Source organism: Microtus oregoni, unplaced genomic scaffold, assembly GCF_018167655.1.
Source record: "Microtus oregoni isolate MIOR12 unplaced genomic scaffold, Mior012 000060F_ref0000265, whole genome shotgun sequence".
Taxonomy (NCBI): domain Eukaryota; kingdom Metazoa; phylum Chordata; class Mammalia; order Rodentia; family Cricetidae; genus Microtus; species Microtus oregoni.
The window spans coordinates 4,486,769-4,513,887 of NW_024543870.1; the positions used below are offsets into that span (position 1 = coordinate 4,486,769).

General features: G+C 44.2%; 1 protein-coding gene across 10 annotated transcripts in view; it reads left to right on the forward strand.

Moving 5' to 3' along the window:
- Nucleotides 1-26,618, forward strand: part of Osbpl6 (oxysterol binding protein like 6) — a 157,941-nt gene extending 131,323 nt beyond the window's left edge. For 8 of the 10 annotated variants that reach the window (XM_041639739.1, XM_041639740.1, XM_041639741.1 and 5 more), the window contains 12 exons: nt 5,693-5,800; nt 7,816-7,953; nt 12,312-12,399; nt 12,934-13,187; nt 13,982-14,119; nt 14,606-14,669; nt 16,414-16,492; nt 18,586-18,730; nt 19,899-20,043; nt 22,558-22,684; nt 24,055-24,177; nt 25,928-26,618. In XM_041639739.1, coding sequence (XP_041495673.1) covers nt 5,693-5,800; nt 7,816-7,953; nt 12,312-12,399; nt 12,934-13,187; nt 13,982-14,119; nt 14,606-14,669; nt 16,414-16,492; nt 18,586-18,730; nt 19,899-20,043; nt 22,558-22,684; nt 24,055-24,177; nt 25,928-26,036 — 1,518 coding nt within the window. In that variant the 3' untranslated portion in view covers nt 26,037-26,618. The remainder of the gene's footprint in view (nt 1-5,692; nt 5,801-7,815; nt 7,954-12,311; nt 12,400-12,933; nt 13,188-13,981; nt 14,120-14,605; nt 14,670-16,413; nt 16,493-18,585; nt 18,731-19,898; nt 20,044-22,557; nt 22,685-24,054; nt 24,178-25,927) is intronic. The other 2 variants (XM_041639745.1, XM_041639748.1) reach the window with 1 other exon arrangement.
- The last annotated feature ends 501 nt before the right edge of the window (nt 26,619-27,119 follow it).

The window sequence follows — 27,119 nt, forward strand, 5'->3', positions numbered from 1 at the left end:
ACAAACTCTGTCATCCTTTTAGCAGGACATAGCATATGAAGTAGATGAGGTTAGCATTCTTCACTCTGTATCTGGCAAACACTGTTACCTGCCTTGAGTAAGTAGAAACTCACAAGGCTGGAGAGACCAATAAACTCCTCTTCAGACACAAACACAACATAATTGTTTAATTTTACCCCTCGTGAAATGTAACTTTCACATCCATGACAAGCAGAGATGTTGAACATACATGTGTAGAATAGGACTTTTTTTGGCTTCTGTCCCTTTTAGGTGACCTTATTCTCTATCAGCCCTCATTTCATGAACACTAGAATTAAATTGTGTAGTATAAAACTAGGACAGCTTCGGCACTCCCAATTAACAAAGCAGTAACTTGCCGGGATATGTGTGGGTCTCTCCCGCAGCGTAGTATGCTGTGTTACCGTTGCTGGTTTGGTTTCTTACCCCAGAATTTGGACACAGCTTGTGCTGAATACAGTGTAAAGTGAGTCCGTACAAATGTGAGCGACAGCATCCGACCCGTCCACTCCAGCTGGAATTGCTATATGTCACTTCATCAACATGCCACAGTCATTAAAGACGTCGTTATTTTGTGCATTGCTGAGAGAGAGGGAAAAAGGCATTGCTGTCAACTGAGCTGACAGAGTGTGCATCTGAGGCTCAAGGCTGTGTGGGGAGAATGCGCACTTAGAATTATTTAAGTATGTTAAGACCGAGACTGTAAACAAAAAGTTGGCTCGAGGCACATATGGCATAATTTAACATCCCAGCCATACTATCTGTCACCCTCCCTGTCCGCAAGACTACACAGACCGCAGATAGGTCCTCTGTAATGGGAGAGAAATCCCATGTCTACTTATTTGTTTCTGAATTCTGCAATTCTCTGGGACCCCAAGAAATCTGAGGGTATGAAGACGTTTTTCATAGAATTCTTTACAATTTTTTAGCTACGTATCAAGTCTCCATGGTAACCCATTGTCTCTGTGGGTCCATGCTGATATCACAACGTGTTTGCTGTAGTAAAACTTTGTCACTACCTACGTTTCCAATGGGAAACTATTGCCTACAGTGCAGCTATCAAAATCGTGTTTCTAAAAAGTTTCAAGCATGTGTTCATGACCAGAGCATAAAGTACAGGTAAGAAGTGAAAGCCGTTCACCTGGGAAACAATATAAAAAAGCTAGGAAGAATGACACACTGGTGTCCCCAGTCCGGTAGTATGGTATGAATTCAAAACATATTAGATGCTTTAATTTTCTAAATATAACAGTAATTTTTAATTGAGAAAAAAGCAAGGCTGTTTGTGCAGAATTTGGGTTTTGACTTTTTTTTTTACTAATCCTCTCACTTCTTTTGAAGCAGATTTACCTTCAACAAAGGGTTTGATTGTGTGAAAACCTTTGCTGAGTGTTATTAATCCCCCTCCAGCTCAGGCTGTTTCCTTCCCAGAACCCACAATTCCACTTAGTCAAACGATCGTCCCAGTGTCTCCCTGAGTCTAAGTTAAATTCCCATCTATTGTCTGAAGAAGTTGGGATGTAAAGGTTCATTATGGTACTGCTGTTTTTTAGGTGTTAGACATTGTTATTGTTTGAGGACTGGAGGCAGGATTGGGCATGCTCTGTGGGGTCTTTCACACAGTCTAGAAGCACTAGTGAGTGCAGATGGTCCCTGTATGACTGTTCAGTGAAGACAGTAGGCACCGCACAGTGCTGGTTCCTCAGCGCTTCCCTGTTGGCCTTGGCCCCTATGTACAAAGCACATCTATCCTCTTCTGGGCAGGACCCCGTAGTTTCTCTTGCTTGGCGGCTGGCACCAGTGGCTGGAATCTTCCTCCTTTTTCCTTGCTCTGTCCCTGTTTACTCTCCTTGAACACATTCCCAAATTATTATCATGTTCCGTGGTCTTTCATGTTATTATCACTCCAACGGTGTTTCCTCTTTCAATACCTGGACTCTTCAGTATTCTCAATTTCCATGATACTGTTAGAAAATGTGGTGCTGGTCCCTGCTGGGGACACTATGCCCAGCGCTCCGGTTCTGGACTGCACCCAATTGCCCAAGCAGACTGATGATCAAGGCAAAAGGAGGACCCAGCCTGAGAAAGATTGCTAAAACGGGCTGATGCATGCATGGTGGCCAGCTTGAGTTTGCCAGAGTCGGAGTGACTTAGTTCTGCTCCCTTTGTGTCAAAGACCAAGTCTTGCACCTACCACTGCATATATATGATCAAGGAAGTGCTTTCTTTCCCATATTTGCTCGGACTTCCGTGGAGGGGATGCCTGTTTGAAACAGAAGTAGGATTTAGTCTTGGACGTTGGTTACAACCTTGAAATTTGGAACTAGTAAAATGTTGCACTGCGCATAAAAGTAGAATACAAGTTTTTTTCTTTCATACAGTGTCAACACAACATATTGGCAACAAATTATAATTATTCTCCATGTATAGCACATATCCTTGATCTTAAGTATTAGCAATAATTTCAGAGAACTATTGTAAGTTTGAAAAACTTAAAAGTAAAAAAACAAAATGAAGACCGTTTGTTCTTCATCTCAGTAAGGAGCACACTTAAGATTTCTCTTTGGTGACCATAATAACCTGTTTGCTACCCAACTGAGGAGAAAACAGAGTTTTAACACTAAAAAAATTAAAGATGTGGGTTAAAAACATCTGTCTCCAGACCATCCCGGTAAATCTCAAAGTAAACAGCATATACTGGGAAAAAGCCATCATGAAGGCGTAAGTCACAAACAATGCCACACCAATTCGGGGTTATGATTATTAGGGTGGTATTTATTTAAAGGGGAAAAAACTTACAGATCACTGTCCCAGGCAACAGCCCTCTACGCAACCAGGAAAGGAGTCTAGTCGCCGGTGGAGCAGGAAGTGAAGAGAGAGAGGAGAGGGAAGTGGCCGCTTTTTTAAAGGGAGAGAAACCACGCCCCAATGGGCAGGTACCTCAGCGGTGATAGGCTGGAGGAGTGGGAGGACCTCCCGCAACACCATCATCTTTTCCTGTTAGGCCGCCAGTGCACTTCCTGCCCAGGGCTGGCCCTTAGAAGTATAGGAAGCTTTCCTTTCCGTACTCCCAATGTAAATCCCAGAAAACCCTCTGACCAGAATTATCTTACACCCCTGTGGCTATGCAGTTGTTCTTCAGAATGGTGCCCTAGAAGCATGTGCATGATTTCAACTTGGCATTTTATTCAAATTTGAAAAGGGCTTCAGAAGTCACCCGTCTCAGCGGACTGACTTTGTAACTAAAGAAAGCACAGCCCTTAGATACATTAGCACAGGTCTGTAATCCCAGGTATTCAGGAAGCGGAGAAAGGAGAATTCCAAGTGCTGGCATGGGCTGTTTAGGAGGGCCATGTCTCAAAAGAGAAAGTAAGGGGAAGGAGGGAATGCAGACTCCCAACAGCTTCTATGTCTCAGGTGGGCACTAAGTCCAAAAGTCCAGGAATCCTCATCTTGTCACTCCTAGAATTTTTTTTTTTTTTTTTGGTTTTTCGAGACAGGGTTTCTCTGTGGTTTTGGAGCCTGTCCTGGAACTAGCTCTTGTAGACCAGGTTGGTCTCGAACGCACAAAGATCCGCCTGCCTCTGCCTCCCAAGTGCTGGGATTAAAGGCGTGCGCCACCACCACCCGGCTTTAGAATTTTTCCCGTTGTATAATTGCCAGAAAAAGAAAAGGTTGTCTTCACATTTAAACAAAAAAGAGCTCTTTTAGCTCATTTTCTACCATATTAATCCTTACAGGTTTCCCTGGGTGTCTTCCATGTGTCTGTAGGCAGATCACATTTAATGCAGATTGGCCAAGAAGAGAGTTTAAGTGAGGTCTTAATGTTTTTAAATCCCCAGAGGAAGTGGTTTGCAATATTCCTTGTAAATGGGGAAAAGAGTTTAATGTTCCCTCCCCGAACAAGATCTTTGCTTACCCTTGTGGCTTCTTGAGGGCTGATTCATGAACACAATGCCAGTGTCAGCAGAAGGTGGGGTCATTTGAAAAAGAATGGATGGCTCAGATTTATGTGAATACCTCAGATCAAGACTGGTTCTGCCCACCAGCTCATCCAATGCCTTGCCAAAGCCCTCCCACTTACTAAGTGTGGCTAGGTAGGTTTGGCCCGAACATCTCAATAACTGTGCATACTTATGGGCAAAGGGGATATCTGAATGAACAAGTGAGCTCACCACAGAGGATGAGCCTAAAGCCACCATTTTTTACTTACTCATCTCTTTCCTAGTATGTCCATGGCTTCTTAGATAACCGGGCATTTTCTCCCCTCCCCACATGAGTGCTGTTGGATCAATATCCACCTTCAATCACCAGATACTTGTCACACCAGTTCCAATGTGTTGCTATATATCATGCCAATAGCCCTAAAGGCTTTAAAACAAAATCTCTAAGTAATTCTGCCCTCAAAATGCAAAACTGGAATTTAAGGTAGGAACCAGACTTGGGGAAGGAGAGGAAAGGTAGGACAGCCTTTACTCTGTGGTTAAGGTGTACGCCTTGCCCAGCGTGGGTGTCAAGTTTTGGTCCTTATGTTTACAGAGCGTTTGGATGAGTTCAGTTACAATTATCAAATTCTTCTTGGGCTTACATTGGTGTACCATATCTATTGATAGGAGTCTCCATATCTGTTGATACTCTACATGAAGCAGAATGCACATTCCCCAGGGTCGACGCCCTTTAGTGAGCCCTGGCATAGATTGTCTACTCTAAAACATCCGTGTCCGTTTCAAAATTCCCGTTTTTAACAGGAAGGAAGGGATTGCCCATCTTTGCACAGGCCTTGTCCTCACACACACATTATACCTGAAAATTCCAGTGAGCTGATTCCTGAGACAGAAATGATCGCATTCCCACCCATCAGTGTGAAGTGCAGAAGGCTCCCCACGCTTTGTGCCCAGGGGTCCTGTAAGGGGCACACTTACGTGAAGCTGTTCTGTTCTTGTATTAGGTGCGCTAGCTGCATGTGCTAGACTATGTAAATGGTGTTTACTGATGCTTATTCCTGGTGTGTTCAAAGTGCTGGGGTGTATTGAAAATCGGAGTTGGTTTGCTGTTGGACTTAAGTTCTTATTATGGTTGTCTGTGTCCAACTACTCAGCAAAAGCACATTCTAAGTTACCTCTGTGTGTCCCACTGTTCTGCCAGGAGGGTTAGTTATGAGAGCCTGAAAAAAAAGCCCTCCATTTCCTTCAATCACCCAGAAAGATAATGATGTACACTAAAGCCTGCTCATTAATTATTCCAAGTATTTTTGAGATGATGACCCGTCTTTGAAACGAATCCTGAACTTTAGAGAGTAGAACAAAAGAAAGCTAGGAAGTAATCAATAACTTTCATCCCAGACGGCACAAGGTAATTTATATGTGGTGGTAGACTGGTCTTGGATGTAGTAAGTCTGCCTCTATGGAGGAGAAAATCCATGTATCACTTTTATGAAGCCCATTAAATATTTCAGTTCCCTAACCTACTTAAGTAGTGCTCTTATATTACAAAAAGTTAGCATCATAACCATAACTCGGAGCCATTTATTTCCTTCTTAACTGATATGGTCCAGCACATGGTAAAATGTGAGCTAGGGCCTCTCCAATGTTGTTGTCTCAAGTGGTCCCTTGTACTTGCTTGTAACGCTTGCCTATTAATTTGCAGTTACAATTGCAGTTTTTGTTACTTTAAGGCACTCAACCAGAATGCTGAGCTCAGGAGTCGGCTGAACAGAATACACTCAGAGTCTATCATCTGTGATCAGGTTGTCAGTGTAAATATTATCCCTAGCCCTGATGAGGTAAGGCTCATTTAGGAACAGTTAGAAAACATCTATTGTATGGCATCTGAATTTCTACATATTTTTGCTTATTTTAAACAGTTGTTTTCCGTTAATAATATCTTCTCCATAAATACTTGTGTTGCAGACAGCTCAGTAGTCTTTGAATTAAAACATATGTGTGTACTTGACATCATGATTTCCCGGTGATCGCTGTCTCTTTTCATTCATTTCTATATTCATCTGATGTCACCAAATATTTAATTTTTTTTATCTAGCCCAGCTTTTTTTTATTTTTTGCATCTGTATTTTGTTCCCTTTTTTTTTAACGAGTTCATTAGCACCAAATGTCCAATGAAATGCTGAAAATAATTTTACCTGATAAACTGTTAAATAAGAACTGCTTAAAGGTTTCTTTGAAAGAAGTTATCTAGGGAGAGAAGACCTGTTCTTGCTGAAACAAAGCTAACTGATGACTCAGAGGATCAAAAGCCAGCAGGGACTGGAAGTGTGGTGGGGTGTGTGCCTAGCGCCCAGAGGCCCTAGGTATGGCTAACAGGTGTCATAACCGCTGTGTGCTGGGGACTGCCCTAAGCAGTCACATTGTACCTCAGATGTCATTCTCAGCGGCCTCTACAGGGCATACTGTTGTTCTGTTTTTTATAATGAAGAAATGACATGAAAAATAGAAAACCATTCAGAATGTAGGCTAAAATATGTCTAAGATTTTGTAAAGTTACTGTTTTATTAATTGTGAGAAATTAAAGCTGTGTATATAGCAATACATCTAACAAAATAAGAGCTTAAATTAATGCTAAGGTCTTATTTGCACCCAAACCATATATTTTTACTATGAATTTTACCGTAAATCAGACTCAGGCATCAGCTTGAACTATCCCAAGGTATCCTACCATTGACTTAGGTTGTCCACTGTCTCCATTCTTGCTTAGGGTCCCACTGGACTCCAATCACATTTATATCCAGTCGGTTGCTCAGAATCTAGTAATAGTTCTAAGACTTATCACTGAAAAAATATTTAGGTCCAGCAAGGAGACTCAGCGAGTCAAGCCGCTTGCCACCAAGTCTGATGACCTGAGTACAGTCCCCAGGGAGCCCCATAGTGGTAGAGAGAACAGAGCACTACAAGTTGACCTCTGAACCAGCCCCCTACATCCATGTATGTGTGTGTGCCCCCATAGTACACCCAATGAATAAATGTGATTTTGAAATTACTTAATCTTTAATTGGAGTCTTCACCCTGAAAAGTGAATTAGAATATATATAATATTCTTAAAATTATTTCTAATTCAATTTATCTTCCTTGAAAGCAGTCATGTGTGCCTCAGCACACATAAGCAGTATTTTACTTGAAATTACATTCAGTAGTCTAGACATGTTTAATTAGTTTAAAATCTACGATTTGGTTGGAAATCAAATTAGATATATCCTATTTCAGAAATTAGTTTTATACATCACCGTGATCTTAGTTGTCTCGAGAAGTTTCTGTGAATACTTCTTGAGGTTTAATGTACAAATGGTCATGAGCCATTTGGAGGTCGCACGTCAGATATCCTGCACCTCACACCAGGTATCTCCGTTACAATTCATAACAGTAGCAAAATTACAGCTAGGAAGTAGCAATGAAAATAATGGTATGGTGGGAATCACACAACATGAGGAACTGTATTAAAGCACCAGGAACGTTGAGAACCACTGGCTTAGACTATGACCAGCAATGTCAGGCCTAAGACCACAGTCCGCTCACATTTTTAAAAGAGGTTTCACCTGTTAAATTCCATTTGTTACCAATAGAGCATTGACTTGAAATCAAATTGTCACATCACCATCTTTTCATTCTGCCTTTGGGTATCTCCAGACACAGTAGATGACATCATATATGGTGGCAACTGGAACTTGGACACTGGTGTTAATGGGCAGTCTGGAATTCTCTAGAAATCTAACTAACTTGGAGGACTAGCAGTGCTGCTAGGAGGGAAACCTGATTCTGTCATATTCTCTCTCTCTTTCTCCTATAGGCCGGTGAGCAAATCCATGTCAACCTCCCTCTGTCACAGCAGGTGGCCAATGAGAGCCGCCTCTCCATGTCAGAATCTGTGTCCGAGTTCTTCGATGCCCAAGAGGTGCTTCTGTCTGCAAGTTCATCAGAGAACGAGGTAAGGGTCCTGGGTGCGTCCATCTCGTTTGCCTGCAACTGTGAGTCTGGGCAAAGACCGCCAGCCCCTGGGACTCTGGGCTGTTAGAGGTGTTTGTTTATGTCACAGGACAAGGCTCTCCTTATAGCAGGGCGGAAGTATGGAAGCTACCGTGGTGCTCCCCGTTTCCTGAGCACTTCATGGTGACTCAGGATTGCAACTCAGGGCTCTTAACTTGGATGAATAAAGGGAAATAATCAAAAATTCATATACATGACCAAGTAACCCAGCCATTGTTAGCAGAGTTCATTGCAGGGACCATTCGGTAATACAGAAAGGATGAGAGAATTAGAAACCTTTTCGACTGGGTAACTTAATATTTCTCCAAGGCAAATCTAATCATGTCCCAATTCCCAGTATTCTTAGGATAACAATTCAGCTGCTACACAAAAATGTTAATAATCCATTCTCTGTACTCAGGTGCAGCCTCTTGTCTCTTTTTGTTATAGATCCTTCCCACAGCCAAAGGAGTGATTCCTAGAGTTATCAATTTGCTAAAGAAACCGTATTGTCTCTAGTAACTAAGAGAAGTAGTCTTTTGTGTGACCCACACTGGAAAGAACCGGACTGCATACCTGTCCCTGTGCCCTGTGTTTTAGAGGTTTTCACAAAGAGTGGCTTTTAGTCTTATCTTCTTCCTATGCCACAATACTCAGGAGTTAGCCAGGAAATAAACTCAGGTGATGGTCACTGTGAGTCTCTCAGGGCTGTCCCTCCTCCTTAGTCAAGGTATGGCTCCTAGGTCTACCTCTTCTCCAGTCTCGAGAACCCCATCAGAGACTCCCCAAGCCTTTACGCTAACACACTCAGCAACCCCATCTAGCAAGGCAAGGATTGGTGTATGAATTCCCGTCACAGCTGCAGGGTCTGTGCAAGTTGTGTGTCCTGTAAGGCAGTGGAGATGGGCCCTTTACCCTCGCCGTCTACACTGGCAGGAGCATTTCTCCCAGAGATATGTCTGTGATCTTCTCCCTGCATTCAGCCTAGTTCTTCCTCATTAGACACCATCAGGGAAGCCCGTGATGGCTGACCCACCTCAGCATGGCTCTGTCCGTTCCCTCTCCCCACCCCAGCCTTCGGTCGGCCTTGTCTGTGTTTCCCTCCAGTTACCACTCCCCAACACTATGCTCCATCGATTCCATTTGTCTGTCCTGTGTTTCCCCCTCTAGAATACAGGTTCCATGAAGGTGGAGACTTTACCACTTGGTCTCTGGAACAGTCTAGTGAATTCAGAACCAGCACTCAATAAGTATTTACTAATGTCATGAAGGGAAGAGTTTTGTTTATTTTTCCAGGCCATTCCCCCACTTCTGGGAAGTGCCCACATCCAGATTTCCCTGACTGGGGATGTGGTCTCTCCCAGTGCATTTATTTAATGAGTCCTTGGCTCCCTTTAAGAAAACTGTCTACTAAAAGCTGCATCACTGGTGTTTGAAGATGGCCTACTTCTTTTCAGAGTGATCGACCAGCCTGGTGTCGGCTTTAGAATTTAAAATGCAGGGACATGCCGAGTCACATTTAGAAAATAATTCATGAACTATTTTTGAACCCTGAAGTTCAAAACAAAAATATTCGACCCCAGCACTTTTAGCTCACGGGGAAGAAGACCGACCTTGATAACACCACAGGGTCTTGGCCCATGCAAAGAACCACGTGAAAGGACCACAGCAAATAGCCCAGCCCCAGTTACTGCACCACAAACTTAGGACTTGCACACCTCTGACCCATGCCCCTTGTCCCCTCGGAATTCTGCACCAGCAACATTGTACCATTTATGGCCCAGTTTGGGAGAGATCAGACGCCAGAGAGGAAGAGCATGCTCTTTAACAAATGCTAACAGTAAGCATGCTTGTGATAGATGTTCAGTTCCGATAGGCACTGGTCTCCTCGTCTGTAATCAGTGAGATCGGCTTCTTCTGGAAGCCGATTGGGTGGAAGAGATCGACTTGCCCTTTTCCCCTTCAAGCTAAAGAGCTCAGTTTTACTGAGCTTAGTGGTATTCCCGCTAGCTCTCTTCACGGTGAGAACCATGGAGACCACGCACAGAGGGAGATTATGAATTAGAAAAAAATATTCTTTTTTAATGCTAATATTCTCTGTATCGTTCCAATTTTAGTATATGTGCTGCCGAAGCAAGCGTAAAAAAAATGTTCTTAAATTGCCGTGTTTGTAGACTTTACATGCAAAAGCAAAACCTCCTGTTATCCTGACCCACGTGTGCGGTCCTTCTGTCAGGGTTTACCACAGGAAATGGGTGAACTCTGGAAAGAGAACTACGTGAACTCTTTTCAACCCTGTCTTTTATTTACTTAAGTGTATGTGTGTGTTTGTGTATGTGTTCTTGTATGCATATGCCTCTGGGTGTGTTTGTGTGCATACGCATGCATGAGCAGAAGTCATACGTCAGCTTCCAGTATCTTTTCTCAGTTTCTCTCCATCTCATTTTGAGACACATTCTCTCCCTGAGCCCTGGTGCTCATTGGCTGGGCTAGGCTGGCTGGCCAGCTCTGGGTCTGTCTCCTTTCCTCCGCTGCTGTGACTTCAGGCACATTCACCACACCCAGCTGTCCCATGGGTCCTGGGAATCCAGTCTCAGGTCTTTATGTTCGTACAGCAGGCACAATACTAACAGCCCACCCCCTCAACCCCAATTTAAAAATTGTCACTAAATCTAGAAATATTAGAAATTAAAAATAGTTTAAACCATTTTTCATGGTGCAAGAGATCAAACCCAGGGCCTTGCACATGCTAGGTTAGCTGTGTATCACTTAGCTATGCCCTTAGTCCTAATAGTTTTTACTATATTCAAATTTAAAACTTTCAGTAGCAAAATACTGACATAAAGCTTTAAAAAAAAAAAAAAGGTGAGGAGAATCAAAATGGCGTTCCCTGGTAACCAGTACAGACTGAAGGTCATGCTCAATGTTCTCAGCAGCATCTGTAGCCTGGGCCCAAGCCCTGATCTCTCCCAGGAATGAGCATCTCTCCTCTGGCCTGGTGAGGTGGAACCCAGAGAGGACCACTGTGATGAGAGGAAGCTGTGAGGAACAGCAAAAGAACAGTGCTCACACCCAGCAAGCATGGTGACTGAGATCATCAAGAAACAGATGCTGGACCCTGGGTAGCACCTAGGCAACGGTACATAAAGGGCCCAGACAACAGCTCAGCCACTCCCAGCTGGGTGCCACAGGAAGTGAGAAAGTAGATGGCGGAGCAGTGGGATCAGAAGAAGAGAGCACATAGGTGGTGAAGAAATGGAAGATACAGTTTGTGGGCTGGGAAGTGGGGCAGAGCAGGAGATGCGGAAGCAGTTGCTGTCCTTGGCTCTTTGGGAAAAGCTGACTTACACTGCCCGTCAAGAGTCAATAACAAATGCATAAATAGGGTTGACCTATTAGCTCAGGCTTCTTATTAACTCTTATATCTTACATTTACCCATAATTCTTCTCTTCATTAGCCACGTGGCTTGGTACCTTTTATCAGTGAGGCATTCTCATCTTGCTTCCTCTATGTCTGAGTGACGACTGCACACTGAACCTTTCCTCTTCCCAGAGTTCTCCTATTCTGGTTGCCCCACTTATACTTCCTGCCTGGCTCCTGGCCAATCAGCATTTTATTAGACCAATACAAGGGACAAATCTTTACAGGGTACAAGACCATTGTCCTACAGCATTTCCCTAGATCTGTGTAGCATCTTCTCATTCACCTTCCTAAAGACAGCTGTAGGCATCTTCTGGAAAACTGAGTCTTGACTCTGTGTGCACTCCCTTGCAATTTGGTGGTTTTTAATAACCCTTCAGTTGGCATGAAAACCTATCATCGCTGCTGTGCCCTTTCCTGTCTCTCTACACTTAGTCACTCTTTACTTCCCAGCAGTCCTTGGGTGAATGTTTCCCTAATGGTTCTTGCTTTTGCCTCTCCCTTTTTCCTATGCCTCTCCCTCTTATAATGACTGAGCAACTCCTATTCTCTCTCAGACACCTCCACACCTTCCACTCAATGATCCTGCTCTGGGCAGCCTATCTGGAGTCCTCAGGGTAGAGCCACAGGCCTCCTATTTTATATATGTTACTGTGTTTTCCTGAATTAAGCATTCTAGCCTCCCCCAGCCTAGCTGAGGAGAGACGTCAAAACAGAGGTTCCTCCCTAGCTCCCTGTAGAAGACACTCAAATATTTCTTGAGCCAAGTATGTGTTCACAGTGACGTCTGCTTCTCATTTGAACAAGACTGTGTTACTTTCAACCATTGGATGATCTGAGTTTTCAAGGCAGGAATCCTGAGGGACGTCCTCATCACCTGTCTGTCCTTCCTTCCTTAGGCCTCTGACGATGAGTCCTACATCAGCGACGTGAGTGACAACATATCCGAAGACAACACCAGTGTCGCCGACAATATTTCTCGGCAAAGTATGCATCGTTTGAGCGTCCAGGTTGTTCTCTCTGCGTGCCAGATTACAACCCCGGTGAATTGCTAGCCAGGCATTCCCTTCTTCTGCTCACCAATTGTCCCCCTTCAGTTAGTTATCGATAGCTTTTCTGTCGCATAATCTGTCAGGGTGTGTGACTGTGGAATCTGTGACGTATGTGGTTAAGTAGAGAAGACGTACATCTTGTTCAGACACAAATGTCAAGTCCCTCTCGTTAAAATATGCACGCGCACACACAGAGAGAGAAAGGGAGAGAGGGAGGAAGGGAGGGGGGAGGGAAAGGAAGAGAGAGAGAGCACTCTTTTTAAATATTTGAGTATATTTAGAACTTTGTTTAAAATGTACTCTGATGTCTTGCATGTTGTTCTCAACTTCATATAGAAATGACACTATGTATTAAGGAGGCTGTGATTAGATTATTACAGTCAGAATTCTATGAAGGGCTCTCCTTTCCACTCTGATTTTATGAACCAGAGAGGGGACACATCACTCACTGTCCTTCTTCCTCTCCCAGTCCTGAATGGGGAGCTCACAGGAGGTGCCTTCAGGAACGGCCGCCGCACGTGCCTGCCTGCTCCTTGCCCTGACACCAGTAACATTAACCTGTGGAATATCTTGAGAAACAACATTGGCAAAGACCTGTCGAAGGTCTCCATGCCCGTGGAGCTCAACGAGCCCCTCAACACTCTGCAGCACCTCTGTGAAGAACTGGAGTATAGCGAGCTCCTGGACAAGGCCTCGGAGACTGACGACCCCTATGAGAGGATGGTAAGGAAGGGCAGGACCCGAGCGAGGCCACAGCCATCGTGTAGACAACTTTTGTTTGTATAACGTCCTCACGGCATAGGTGTTAGCGAAGGTTTGGTCTGCAGAACCAAGCATGGGCAGAAAATTCTAGATCCTCTTATTGGAGGCTACTCATGTGAGTTCTTCATGACCTAGACTCCCACAGTGGTCTCAGCCCTTGGCATTCCCATGTGGAGTCATTCATGGCTTCCTGGGATAGATGCATGTTGACCTTGAGTTGCAGGTCGGTGACACCTGCTGACCTAGAGTGCCCCCTAAATGTTAGCAAAGAGATTAAAACCTCCTGCGAGGGTATAAGCATGCTGAGCCTGGATCTGTCAGCTAGTCCTGTGGGCCAGGAATGTAGTTCTAAGAAAGCAACTTGCTGTTGGTACTTTGTCCTCTACTCCTAAGGCTGGAAAACTTGACCTCTGCACTATCCAGCACCAGCAGCCATACCTTCCCGCCTGTGGGGCTAAGGGTGTGCCCAGGACATGGCTCACAAACTGGCTTCCAGAACCTTTGACATCAATCTGTGATAGTCAGGAAATTGGGTGGACACATGAGCGAAGAGCGCTTGACTCAGATGCCGGACACTTCTCATCGGGGTGGTTTGACTTATCCTTACCTGTGTATTTGTGGAGATTCAAGTAATTGAAAACACGCGTGGCGTCAATTCGGCCCCCCTCAACATGGAGTGTGTGCAGTCTGTAGGGGTAGAGACAAACGCACCTGAGTGACTCCTACATCGCGCTACTCTCTCGATGTCTTCACAGGTTCTCGTTGCTGCGTTTGCCGTCTCAGGGTACTGTTCCACCTACTTCAGAGCAGGAAGCAAACCGTTCAACCCCGTCCTGGGGGAGACCTACGAATGCATAAGAGAAGATAAGGGGTTCCGGTTCTTCTCAGAACAAGTAAGTGAGGTTGCCGTCCACGTTAAAGAGACGGTTTGGTGAAGAGAAGAACTTTCATAACTGTGCATTTGGAACAGGCTGTCTTATCAGTTAAGAGAAAAATCATGTCATTTAACTGCCTCCTCACCCCCACTGTGTGTGTGTAAGACCTCTGTGTTTACTTAGTATTTGAGATGAATTTATTATTAGAATGGATACTCTAGTTTTCACTGGGGGGCAGAGTGATTTTATTTTTTTTGAAACAGTATTGTTGGTGATCTAGGTGTGGTGGGCATGCTTGTAACCGCAGCACTGGGTGGAGGCAGCAGGATCGGGAGTTCAAGGCTTGGCTTAACAATGCTGTAAATTTGAAGCCAGCCTGAGATACATGAGAACTTGTCTCAAAAAACAAAAAATACCATTTAAAGAAGTTGGAATAATAGCATCATTCTCTCTCCTCTCTCTCTCTCTCTCTCTCTCTCTCTCTCTCTCTCTCTCTCTCACCAGGTTAGCCATCATCCACCCATTTCTGCCTGCCACTGTGAATCAAAGAACTTTGTGTTCTGGCAAGGTTTGTATTTCAATTACAATTGAAAGTCAAATGTATAAGACCTGTGGACAGTTTCTAGCAACAGAATGCACACTGCTCAGTTTGATTTCTGTCTTGAGAACTCAGAGACTATTATTCAATGTTGGCAGGAATCGTCTTGAGAAATTAAATTTTCCAGTTTAATATGAAGCCATGTTGTCTTGGAAGTGAGATGCTGGGTCTTTGGAATATCAGCTCCGAGCTTCCCATTCCAGCCTGGTTCACCTTATCTCATCGTGCCTTGCGGGCCTCTATACTGTGGCGCTGGTGTCTGTTGCCCTCTTACTCTTGGAGCATGTGCAGAGATTTTAATCCCAAAGGAATGCTCCCTGGCACTCTGTCTAGACATCTGTCAACCCAATACCTCCAGGAGCATGTGTAGAGTCAGCCGGCCGAGATGAGCAACACTCAGCAAAACTATCTATACGGAACGGATACAGACTAGGTTTCTTTTAAGAATAACTATAGACAACCATTTCCTTAGGATTGACACTGTGTTAGTTCTTACAGGGAATCCAGAGATAATTTCAAGTGTATGAGAGCAGTGAGTCTTTTATATGCAAATATCTTGCACTGTTTACATAAGGACAGGAGCTTCTGCACCCTGTGGTGTCACACATAGAAGATCTGAAACAGCCCTTCCCCCAAGCGGTAACAGTTTAAACACTAAAGTGATTCATGGTCTTTTGACTCTTCAGAGTTCAGGCTTTGCAATGAAGCCTCTCCTAATTAAGGTCCATTGTTGGGGTACAGTTTTGCAGTGTTACCTAAAATAAAGCTTTAACAGCCCCCCCCCCACCCAGGAGAAAAGGATGCATTTCCTGGCTTGACTATTAAGTGTAAAATATTTCTTTGCATGTGGAAGGTGTTTCATTGCTCACAGGAAGTATTACCTGAACTTGAGAGCTCACAATGACAGATATTGTAACTGAACTTTATGGCAAAATAAGAAAATAAATTAATTCTTGGTTATACCCAAGAGTCAGAAGTTGTATGAAAATAACCCTAAGCTCCCTTAGTTTATACAGATGGGACCAGGTGCTTATTAGAGATTTGCAGGCAAATCTGAGTCTCCAAGTGAAATACATAAAGCCATTGAATAAGAGGAAGTGCTTGGATGTGTTAGAAAGTGCTGGACTTCGGGCTATAGCGTAGCCAGTGTAGAGATGTGTTCATTAAGTTCATCCCATGTGCTCATAAATCTTCGCTATCTCTATGTAAAGATTTTAGTTTACTTTTTTATCCTTTTATCCCAAGTTCTCCTTCACACAGGGGAGATGTGTTGTAAGTCAGTGTATTTACCATACCACAGTTACTTTTACATATACTTCGGGCTTGATATATATGGTGACTATTTTTATCATTTAGTCGGAACTTAGTGTTTATTATTGTCTGGGGATCAAAGCACCATAGGGTCTGTGTTCATATGCATATATGAGTGTCTCCCACATGTACATATTTTATTCTGGCTTCTGGAATTTGTTCCGTTAAATGGAAGCAAACGGGGAACATGATTGTGGAGAAATAATAAGCAATGAGTCTGGGAAGAATCACAGTCTTTTCACCTTGGCTGTCCTCAGGTCCTTGTAATATTAGATAGCAGTACAGTATCTGCTAGAATTGCAAAAAAGAAAAATGCTTTGTAAAATACAATACCACTATTAGTTTTTACAGAACCGATCAGACGTGGAGCATTGTATTTTTGTCCTCTCGCTATCTCATTTAGATATCAGATGGAAAAATAAGTTCTGGGGGAAGTCGATGGAGATCCTGCCGGTTGGAACCCTGAATGTTACGCTTCCAAAGTAGGTTGCCCTCCTCCCCTCTCAGGCTTCTGCTCTCCCAGAACAAGTGGGTACGCGGGAAGGTCCAAAGGGTCCATTTCCCTGGATGCCCATAGTCTCTGTTACCTTCAGCATGATTTTTTCAGTATGGACTCCCACAAGGACGAATAACCTTAGCCTGTGTGCAGCAGCTTCCTGCTTCTGTCCTGGCCTCCTGGATCAAGCCCAGAGCTGCCATGTTCTCGCCAACATATTAATCTATGCTTTTGTTAGCAAGCTCACTCTTTATCCGTTTCTTTTCTATCCTGTTTATAACTTCACCTGTATATCTATCTTGCTTATATAAAGGATCTATCTTAAATTTCTAAGTTATTTAGAAAAAAAGTAATGATGGAATCCTTTTATACCATAATCTATATAAAAAGACTTAGAAGAGATAGACTATAAATATTTTTAAATTGCTTGGTTTGTGTTGAGGACAAAGATATGAGTTTGGGTTTTTTTTTTTTTTTTTTTTTTTTTTTTTTTTTTGCTTGTCTGGTTGATTTGGGTTTCATCTATTTGGATGGTAGGATGTGCTGGGGTGGGGAGCTAAAGAGATGACTAGGTATATAAAAAGCACTTCAGCACAAATAGGAGGACCTGAGTTCGAATCCCCAGAAGCCATATACCTAGCATGAGTGTCTGTGATCCAGCACTGCTGTGGGAAGACAGGAGGTGGAGACGGGAGAATCCTCAGAAAACACAGGCCAGCCACACTGCAGTATGCAGCGGAGAAACAGCAGAGTGAGCCTGTCTCTAAGCGGAAGGCAAAGACCAAAACATAAGGCTACCCTCCACATGCATGCATACACACACACACACACACACACACGTACACACGTACACATGTACACGAATGCACACATGTGCATACCCAGCCAGCTGATGAATTGGATATGGGGAAAGGCAAGATGAAAGAGATAAACATCCAATGAGTGAAAAGTCATGAGGATATCGTCTTCCCTGGTGTCTCTAATACCTGTATCATACCAGCTGGGCCTGAGAAGTATTTTATTTCATTATGAAATATAACTGTACTTGAAAATATACAGCTGGGCAGTGGTGGCGCATGCCTTTAATCCCAGCACTTAGGAGGCAGAGGCAGGCGGATCTCTGTGAGTTCGAGACCAGCCTGGTCTACAAGAGCTAGTTCCAGGACAGGCTCCAAAACCACAGAGAAACCCTGTCTCGAAAAACCAAAAAAAAATAATGTATACACTTCCATCTGATTTGTGCTCGTGCCATCCCAGTGCTTGGCAGAAATTCTGCACCTCATTCCCCAGAATATACACTGGATTTGTGCCCTAGATATGCTTGTTCGCCTTCCTGTCTTTTTCCTAAAGAATGGCTCCGTCTTCTTAACTTTTATTATGACAATGTCATCTTCTTAGCTTTTATTATGACAGTGTACTATGAGAGCATTCTGAGAGTAATTGTTCTCAAACGTGTATCTGATTAAGCTTCTTTCCTCCAATCTGTCCACAAATACTCTCATCACCTGCCAGTAAATGTAGACCCTTTGTAAGGTCACTAAGTGCCTTCCCTGCCCTCCTCGTGATCTGGAGCACACCAATGGCAGGGCCCCAGATACCAGGTTCTCTTGGCCCTTGTGTCTTATAGATACACCCCCCATACACTGTGCCCACCTCCACAGTACAAACCACAAGCCTCATCTGGTGTCTCTCGCTTGATAATCACTCCGTGTTCCTGCAAAGCTAGGGATGACCCCCACTTCTGTCCTCGTATGCTTTGCTCATTTGTAGATAGTAACCTTCATGATACTTGACTGTTCTGAGTATTTGCTTACATGTCACTATGCCCCTAGCATACTCTTAGCCCCAGAGGAGCACGAAAGAGGCATTGTTGAACTTAGCGGCTTTAGGTCCCTAGAGAACACGTCATTATCCCTTAAGTAAAGGGGTTGTGTCATGCATATTTATGACTGCACAGTAGTTTTTAAGGAATGAGGGGAAGTGAGGGGAAAGGAAGTTTTACCCAAAGACTATTCTCACTTGTAAGAACAGTAATATATCTGTGTCTACTGCTTTTGATCAGTGCTGTGTCCTCTGTAGGTATGGAGATTACTACGTGTGGAACAAAGTCACCACGTGTATACACAACATCCTCAGTGGGAGAAGATGGATCGAGCATTATGGTGAAGTAACCATTAGAAATACCAAAAGCAGTGTTTGCCTCTGCAAACTCACGTTTGTTAAGGTAAGAAGCGCCATAGAACAAGAGAGGAAGGACCACATGGAATGCTTCCCAAGGAAGAAATTGAAGGAGATATGCCCTGTGTCATGTCTTAGAGTATTTTAGAGAAGAAAGCACGATTGCTTGAGGAATCTAAACTTCTGGATTTGTGGAGGTCAGAAATACCATGTCAAAGGAGAAATAAGTTTATTTTTAAGGAATCTTGTTTTTACATAGCCAACAAGGACACTAAGTAAAATTCTAGAACGCATTTCATTTCTATACCGAGTTCTCTAGTTTCTGTTAGTGCCTGATTACAATGTAAATACATTAATGTGATCGTATGTAGGGTTCTGATTCTAATGCAGGTGTCAGTTCTTGAAAACATTGAGCAGAGCCATGGAGATGGTAGCCACAGTCACTCCAAACTTATCTAACCCTGCTCTGTAGCAATCCAGACTGGGCCAGGAGAAAGTACTGCTTTTGTTTACTGAGAAAAGGTTGTGGATAGAAATGCCCTTGGAGCACCTTTCTCCGAGTAACGCTGGTCTGAAGGAGAAATACACACACACACACACACACACACACACACACACACCATGTTTAACTACCTTACAGCATTTGCCAATTCTTTTGATATCATGTCCACCTCAAGTTCATTAAGATCCGTGAGCCAAGGGAGAGAATCTAAAGACAAAATCACTAGCCTGTGAGTTAATATTGGGTTCTTTAGCTACCAACTGGCCTGGAGCTAGAGACTGACATGCTATCATGCTGTGGCATGGAGCAGAAGTATGTGTGTGTGTGTGTGTGTGTGTGTGTGTGTGTGTGTATGTGTGTGTGTGTTGGTACTAGGAACCAAATCCAGGGCCTTGCCCGTGGTAAGCCAGTGCTCAGACTACCCCCTGCTTAGAAACTAATCTAACCAGTTACTGTGGCACTCCACTAATCCCAGCACGTGCATGTGACTCTGAGGTAGCAGGACTGTGAGTTTTGTGCCAACCTGGGCTACACGGGAAGTTCCATGCCAACTTAAACTACGTTAGTGAGACGCTATTGAGACAGAGAAGCAAGAAAAGCCACCTTCCCTGAGCGTGCAATGTGCTGAGCTGTTCTCCAATGGAAAGAACGGTTTGCATATGGAAAGGGCAAGTTGGTGTTACTAAAGCGCTGGGGGTTGCTTGTTTCCCAGGTGAATTACTGGAACTCCAACGTGAATGAAGTCCAGGGCGTGGTGATAGACCAGGAAGGGAAGGTGGTGCACCGGCTCTTTGGGAAGTGGCATGAAGGACTCTATTGCGGGGTGGCCCCCTCTGCCAAGTGCATCTGGAGACCAGGTGAGCCGGCCTGAGCTTCTGGGTCAGGAGGCTTGGGGGGGGGGGGGGCAACGAAAGGGAGGGAGCAGAGGGCGGACCATGCATTTGCCTTGCATTTCCTATTGATAGTGAAATCTAACATGTAAATGCTCAAGGCCCTTGCAGTTATATTTACACCCAACAAATATATTATATGTAAAATCCACCATTTGATACTTGGTAATTAACAAATGGACCAAATCATTGTCATGCCATAAACTGACCTGTTCAAATCTGCCACGGGAAATTGATTTAAACATATTGCATATGTGCAAATGCTAGGTGTTCTAAACAAAGAGTTTAAATAATTGAAACACATAAGCAAGACCTTGTTCATCTTGTTTACTTTTTAAATAAAACAAAGGAAATATAGTATCTGTAACCCTAAATTCAGTAACTTGCCACGGTAAGTGAGCTTTTTTACATAGGCAGAAAAGCTGCCACATGCTGGCGCTTCACCAAAGACATCAGCACAGCCAGGCACTACATTAGCATGTAAAGGAAAATAAAGTGTAAGTGGCCAAAAAATTCTCCACGTGACATCTATTTCCATTGGAATTTGTTAGGTGCTCTCCAACTTTTAAAAATAGTATTAAGGATCCCACCCCCTACAGAGAAGAAGGCAGACTGACAGGACATTGTGGCCAGTTCCTTCTTTCAGTGCTGAGATTTTTGTCTGGTTTGAACCTGTGCAGGTCTTGTGAGGACTGTCACAATCCAAAGAATATAATCAAAATGTTGTATGAAAATTTTTCAAATAAAATTAATAAACTGTAAAAAAACTAGTTTTTGGTTTCCTAAGCCACTGTTTTAAATGTTTATAAATTTCCTGATAGTGCCGGGCATGGGGGCGCATGCCTTTAATCCCAGCACTCAAGAGGCAGAGGCAGGTGGATTTCTGTGAGTTGTGAGTTCCAGGACATCCAGAGCTATACAGAGAAACCCTGTCTCAAAAAAACAAAAACAGAATAAAAGAACATTCCTGCAGGTAGAGTGGCTAGTTCATCTGTTGTTAGTAACTACTTACTGAGTATTGGCCATGCACCAGCTTTGTTCTAGGAGGCTGGACTACTTCAGCAAGCAAAGCAAACACAGATTCCACCTTAGAATGCACTGATAAGCATGAATATAAGGTTGGGGTGTAATGCAGTGGTGGTGCACTTCCTAGCATAAGTGAGGTTCTGGGCACCAAGCAAGTGTCTTACTCACTGCCTGGGGCGATGGTGGATGTCTGTGGTCCTCACACTTGGTACCCTGAAATAGGAGTGTTGCTAGAACTCAGGAGTTCACGATCAGCCTGGACAGCAAGGTGAGCTGTTAGGGAAAAAAAAGGGTGGAAGGGAAAGTACGGCGGGCGGGTGGGTTGCTGGAGGGATGGGTTGGTGGGTGGGCCAGGGGGTGGGTGGATGGATGGATGGATGCCTCAACAGATAGATGGATGGCTCTCGGGGCTGGCAAGAGGGCAGCAGGTTAAAGGTGCTCGCCCCCAAACCTAACAGCCTGAGTTGAGTCCTACAAATCGTCTTTTGTCCTCTGACCTCTACACACTTGGTATAGCTCAAAATGTGTGTGTGTCTGTCTGTCTGTCTGCCTGTGTGTGTGTGTGTGTTTGTGTAAATTGTTAGGATGGAATAAAATGAAAGGGCTCTGAAGAAGGTCCCTCCTGCCAAGACTGAGTTCAACCCCTGAAATCCACATGGTAGTAAAAGAAATCACTGGGGCTGGAGAGATGACTCAGCGGTTAAGAGTACATGCTGCTTCTCCAGAGGACTGGGATCATTCCCAGTATCCATGGGGGGTTGCTCACAACTGCCTGCAACTGTCTACACCTCCAACCTCAAGGGTTCCCACATTCTCTTCTGGACTCTATGGGTATCTGCACACACGCATCATATTTCCCTGAGACACCTTTACATTAAAAAAAAAAAATAAGGTTTGATGAGAACAGACAAAACTGAGCCAAAGAAAAAAGCCAAGAATAGGTGTTTCTCTCCTCTCTCTCTCTCTCTCTCTCTCTCTCACACACACACACACACACACAAAACAACAAATTTAAAAATAATTTTTAAACGTTTTAAACAACTACTAATAAAATTTCCGTCTGCATCTTTTAAATGAGGAAGTCCATGAGAGGAGCTACTCGTGAAATTTCAACGTTGGTATTAACTAACCTGGTCTTTAGTTACCTAATTGAATATGTGAGGAAAATTCTGTGTTCGGCCAACAAAGACTATTAATGTAATGCAAGGTTTTATTTAAAGGCAGCGTTTTATTAAGTGTGTTAATCTCTCAATTCTGACAGTCAACATAAACTGTATCACCTAGCAAATTAGCAACAGTTCAATTACTCAAAAGGAAACCATGATGTTGTGTTCATGAGTTATAAGCCCATTTGGAAGCTGGGCTCATGTTAAGTGCTCTTCCTGATGAGTGGAGTGGGCTCCTCCCCTTGCCGCCTGCCTCGAACACTCAGAGCTGCTCTCTGCCTCTCTCCAGGTTCCCTGCCAACCAACTATGAGCTGTACTACGGCTTCACGAGGTTCGCTGTGGAGCTCAACGAGTTGGATCCTGTGCTGAAGGACCTCCTTCCTCCCACGGATGCCCGATTCCGGCCAGATCAAAGGTCAGGGTTGCCGCAGGGTTTCTGCTCCATCCTAGATGACGTCATGGTGTCAGAGGTCGTTGGGACTCTTCTCTCCATCACTTGTTTGCTCTTCATGCATTCTTTCATCCCCGTATTCACTCAGAAATACCCAAGTTCTTACCCTGGGCAAATTGGCATTTGTAGGGACGTTGTAACAGAAACTTACTGGACAGTGGCCGGAACCTTCTGTTCAGTTACCAAATGTCTGAACACACAGCTGGTCACTAGCGAATCGTGCCTTGCCCTATGGTTTTGACCTCCTTACACACACTGCCCTGTAACATGGAGTGTCCTTGGAGTGACAGGAATACCTGGAGGTGACCTGACTGAAACTTAGTCCCAGAGGCTGTGGGATTGTACTCAAACTACCGAATTCATCATTTTTTGTTCTTTTTATGTGATCATGATGTCCACTTCTACAGAATTCATTTCCCCAAATTTCTCTATGTCACCTGCATTCCATCACACAGCGGTTCTCTGTTTCCCATGTACGTGTGGAGGTTTTTTTCCCCTCCTAAAATGTTATGGTATGACTTTTACTTCATTCTATTCTACATATGATTCTCCACTAAAAATTGCAGTTTATGGTCCTCCCAGAATGTGTGTCTCACTGATTAACATTTAATTTCATCAATTAACCCTGTGCAACATATATTGTATATGCCTACTCTCCTTTGCCCTTGTTTTGAAATGTAAGGGTGTGTGTGTGTGTGTGTGTGTGTGTGTGTGTGTGTGCTGGTGGCAATCCATCCGAGGGCCTTGTGTATGTTTAGCAAGCTCCTGTCCACATGCCAGCCACACATGTAAACATTCACAGATCATCACTGGGTCCGTGTTCACCTTCTCAGTTGTGTCTCAGGATACCTTCTTTTTCATACCTGATGTTCCCCAGTAAAAAAGGAAAGCTCTTGCCTCTCAGTCTGTCTCTGAATAGAGAACAGCCGGTCACCATCCAGCACCCACAGCCTTGAACTAACACATTTGGCACTAGGATGCACAAAGAAGAAACCAGCCTGTGACTTCATGTGGCTCTTACCCTGGACTGTCATTCTCCAGAGAACCATCTGAAGTTGTAGAACTCTAGACAACACAGAGAAGTGTTCAGTGCCAAACCACTCGCCTGCCCCCTTATCATACCACTGTGGTCCTGAATGTAGTGATTTAATCCACACGTATGGAAACTATTTTAATTGGTGGACAGACTGTGGACATATGGCCTGGGACAGGGTGAAGGGGCAGCAGCAATGTCACTGCTGTTCAGGATGTCATATTCTCAGCAGGTAATTTTATGCCAGTATTTTTTCTTCTAAAAGATGCTAACATTGGGATATCAACTGTATTCCTCTTAGATTTCTGGAAGAGGGAAACTTAGAAGCCGCTGCCGCAGAGAAACAAAGAGTTGAGGAACTCCAAAGATCCCGAAGACGGTACATGGAGGAAAACAACCTTGAACATATACCAAAATTTTTTAAGTAAGTCAGCCGTTCCCACAGCAAGTTCATGTTTTACTAAAAATTTGTAACAGACCATGAGAAAAAGAAGGTTGCAGCACATCCAAGGACTTAAACTGATTTGGGTAACTTTACGCTGGACAGGGAAATGCTGAATCGGATCTTGTGTGTGTAAAAGTTACTTGCCATAATCAGCAGTTCTTCTCAGTGGGTCCTTTCTCTCTGTGGGCAGAGAGATAGAGAGGAGCTCACCAAAGGGCATTGTTCCCTCATCAGGACCCTTTGGAGTGGCAGAACCTCTCCTCAGGCAGCAGTGGTTGGGATTCTACCTCCAAGGGCACCGTGACTTCATTAGGATTTAATTTTATTTCTGTAACATGGAGCTTGTTTCTGCTCATATTTAGCCCCACTGTGGCAGGATCAAAGAGGATTGCTACAGGACTATTTAAAGGATTATATAAACATCATGGAGATGACTGTAGTTTCCAGATCCATCATCAGTCATCCTCCTGAGCATGCACAGAAAAGCTCAGGGCAACACCCTCCCCATTAGAGCTGTCATCTCATGATCATCCTGTGGCGGAAGTGCAGACTTGCCATTCAGAAGTCTGCAGTGTTCCCTTCGGGGCTGCAGTGTGCATTCAGGGCTGCAGTATGCTCTTCAGAGCTGCAGTGTGCCCTAGGGCTGCAGTGTGCATTCAGGGTGGCAGTGTGCCCTTCAGGGCGGCAGTGTGCCCTAGGGCTGCAGTGTGCCCTTCAGGGTTTCAGTGTGCTCTTCAGGGCTGCAGTGTGCCCTTCAGGGCGGCAGTGTGTATTCAGAGCTGCAGTGTGTATTCAGGGCTGCAGTGTGTATTCAGGGCTGCAGTGTGTATTCAGGGCTACAGTGTGCCCTTCAGGTCTGGAGTGTGTCCTTCAGAGGTCTGCAGTGTGCCCTTCAGGTCTGGAGTGTGTCCTTCAGAGGTCTGCAGTGTGCCCTTCAGGTCTGGAGTGTGTCCTTCAGTCCTTCAGAGGTCTGCGGTGTGCCCTTCAGGTCTGGAGTGTGTCCTTCAGAGGTCTGCGGTGTGCCCTTCAGGCGGGCAGTGTGTATTCAGGTCTGCAGTGTGCCCTCAGGGCTGCAGTGTGACCTTCAGGGGTCTGGAGTGTGACCTTCAGGTCTGGAGTGTGTCCTTCAGAGGTCTGCGGTGTGCCCTTCAGGTGGGCAGTGTGACCTTCAGGTCTGCAGTGTTCCCTCAGGGCTGCAGTGTGACCTTCAGGTCTGCAGTGTTCCCTCAGGGCTGCAGTGTGTATTCAGGGCTACAGTGTGACCTTCAGAGGTCTGTAGTGTGACCTTCAGAGCTGCAGTGTGCCCTTCAGACATGGGTATCATAAAGGCTTTTGCAACTTCTGATACTGAATCTAAAGATTTATGTAACTTAGATTTCTATAGTTCCTGGGAGGAAGCTCTTCCTTACAGTACTTACAGAGCCGTGTTTGGGCCTCCATCCTGTCTCTCCTTACCCAGAGGTAATTAGAGATAATTAGTTCCTGCCCTTCATCTTTTCCTTTTTGACTTCATTTCAATCATTTAATGACAACAGTTTAGTTATTTCTGGCCAGACATTGCTAGCTTATCAATTGTTGGCAGATAGCACACTAACTATATTATATACTGTACTGTATATATTTTATATATATATATGTGTGTGTGTGCATAATATATATATGAGAGAGTTGAGTTCTCATCTGACCTTGATGTAATTTGTGTCTAATGTTGGTTTTCATATTTCCACAGAAAAGTAATTGATGCAAATCAAAGAGAAGCCTGGGTTTCTAATGACACCTACTGGGAGCTTCGGAAGGACCCTGGGTTTAGCAAAGTAGAGAGCCCTGTGCTGTGGTAAACTGGAGGCGTAGAGGTAGCTACCATACCACACTCCGGATGAATAAATAACTATGCACAATTACGTTTCTTATAGCTGCGCGTGGTTTCTGGGTCTACTGAAAACCTCCCATTTGCTTTTCTATTCATCTTTATAATGGATTTTCAAAAGTGCATTAGACAAGGCTCCTAACCACTTTTGGATCCTTTCTGTTTTGCTGCAACCATATTCCTTAAAAAAAAAAATAAAACACAATTAAAAGAGAAAAGAAAAGAAAACCCATGCCCTCCTCGGAAAGCAGACTGAAAGAAGGGAGTATAAAATCCAAAGGCGGAAGAGTTGGTCAAGAAGATCACACTGTAACCGGTGCTTCACGCGGATCGGGGCGTGTAAGATGACGGTACTGCTACACATTTGGTCTGCTGGCTGAAAGCGTCATCCCCTACCTTAGAGCTCCTGGGCTGGAGCGGTCGGTTAGTTCAGACCCGAAGTGTTTTTGGATGTGGTGTGCTTGTACCAGCCTCGTCAAAATAGACGTGATGCTTCCGGAAACCCATCCCATCTTTACATTGTTCATGCCTTAAGAAATGCAAAGATGTACAATAAACCACTTTTTTAAAATGTGTGCTCCTAGGTGTATGTGAAGGACAGAGCGTTAGAATCCTGGGAAGGATTCACTTTCTCGGTCAGAACATTGATTCAGCTGATGTAAGAAGATTAAGTAAGGAAAAACCCATTTTCCTTTGTTGAGCGAGTTACCGTGTGGCGGATCTGAAGGGCAAGAGGGCTAAGGGATGGTCCTCTAAGGTCTCTGCATCCAGGTTGCTCTTTAAGTTCCCATCCGTGTCCAGATAGTAAACCATCCTTCCTGCGTCTGACCTCACAGTGTGTCCTGGCATTTGGCAATGCTGTATTTTATTCGGATACCTGTCATCAGTGTTAAAACTTCATTAGGAAGTAACAGACGTTCGCAGTTTCTGCCTGGGCTGGGTGGTACCATGAAGCACTGTTTTTGAGTGGCACACGAGGCCATACAACACATCCCTGACTCGTGCCCACTCCTTGGCACGGTTCAGATTCCACAGAGAACAAAAGCTTATTTGC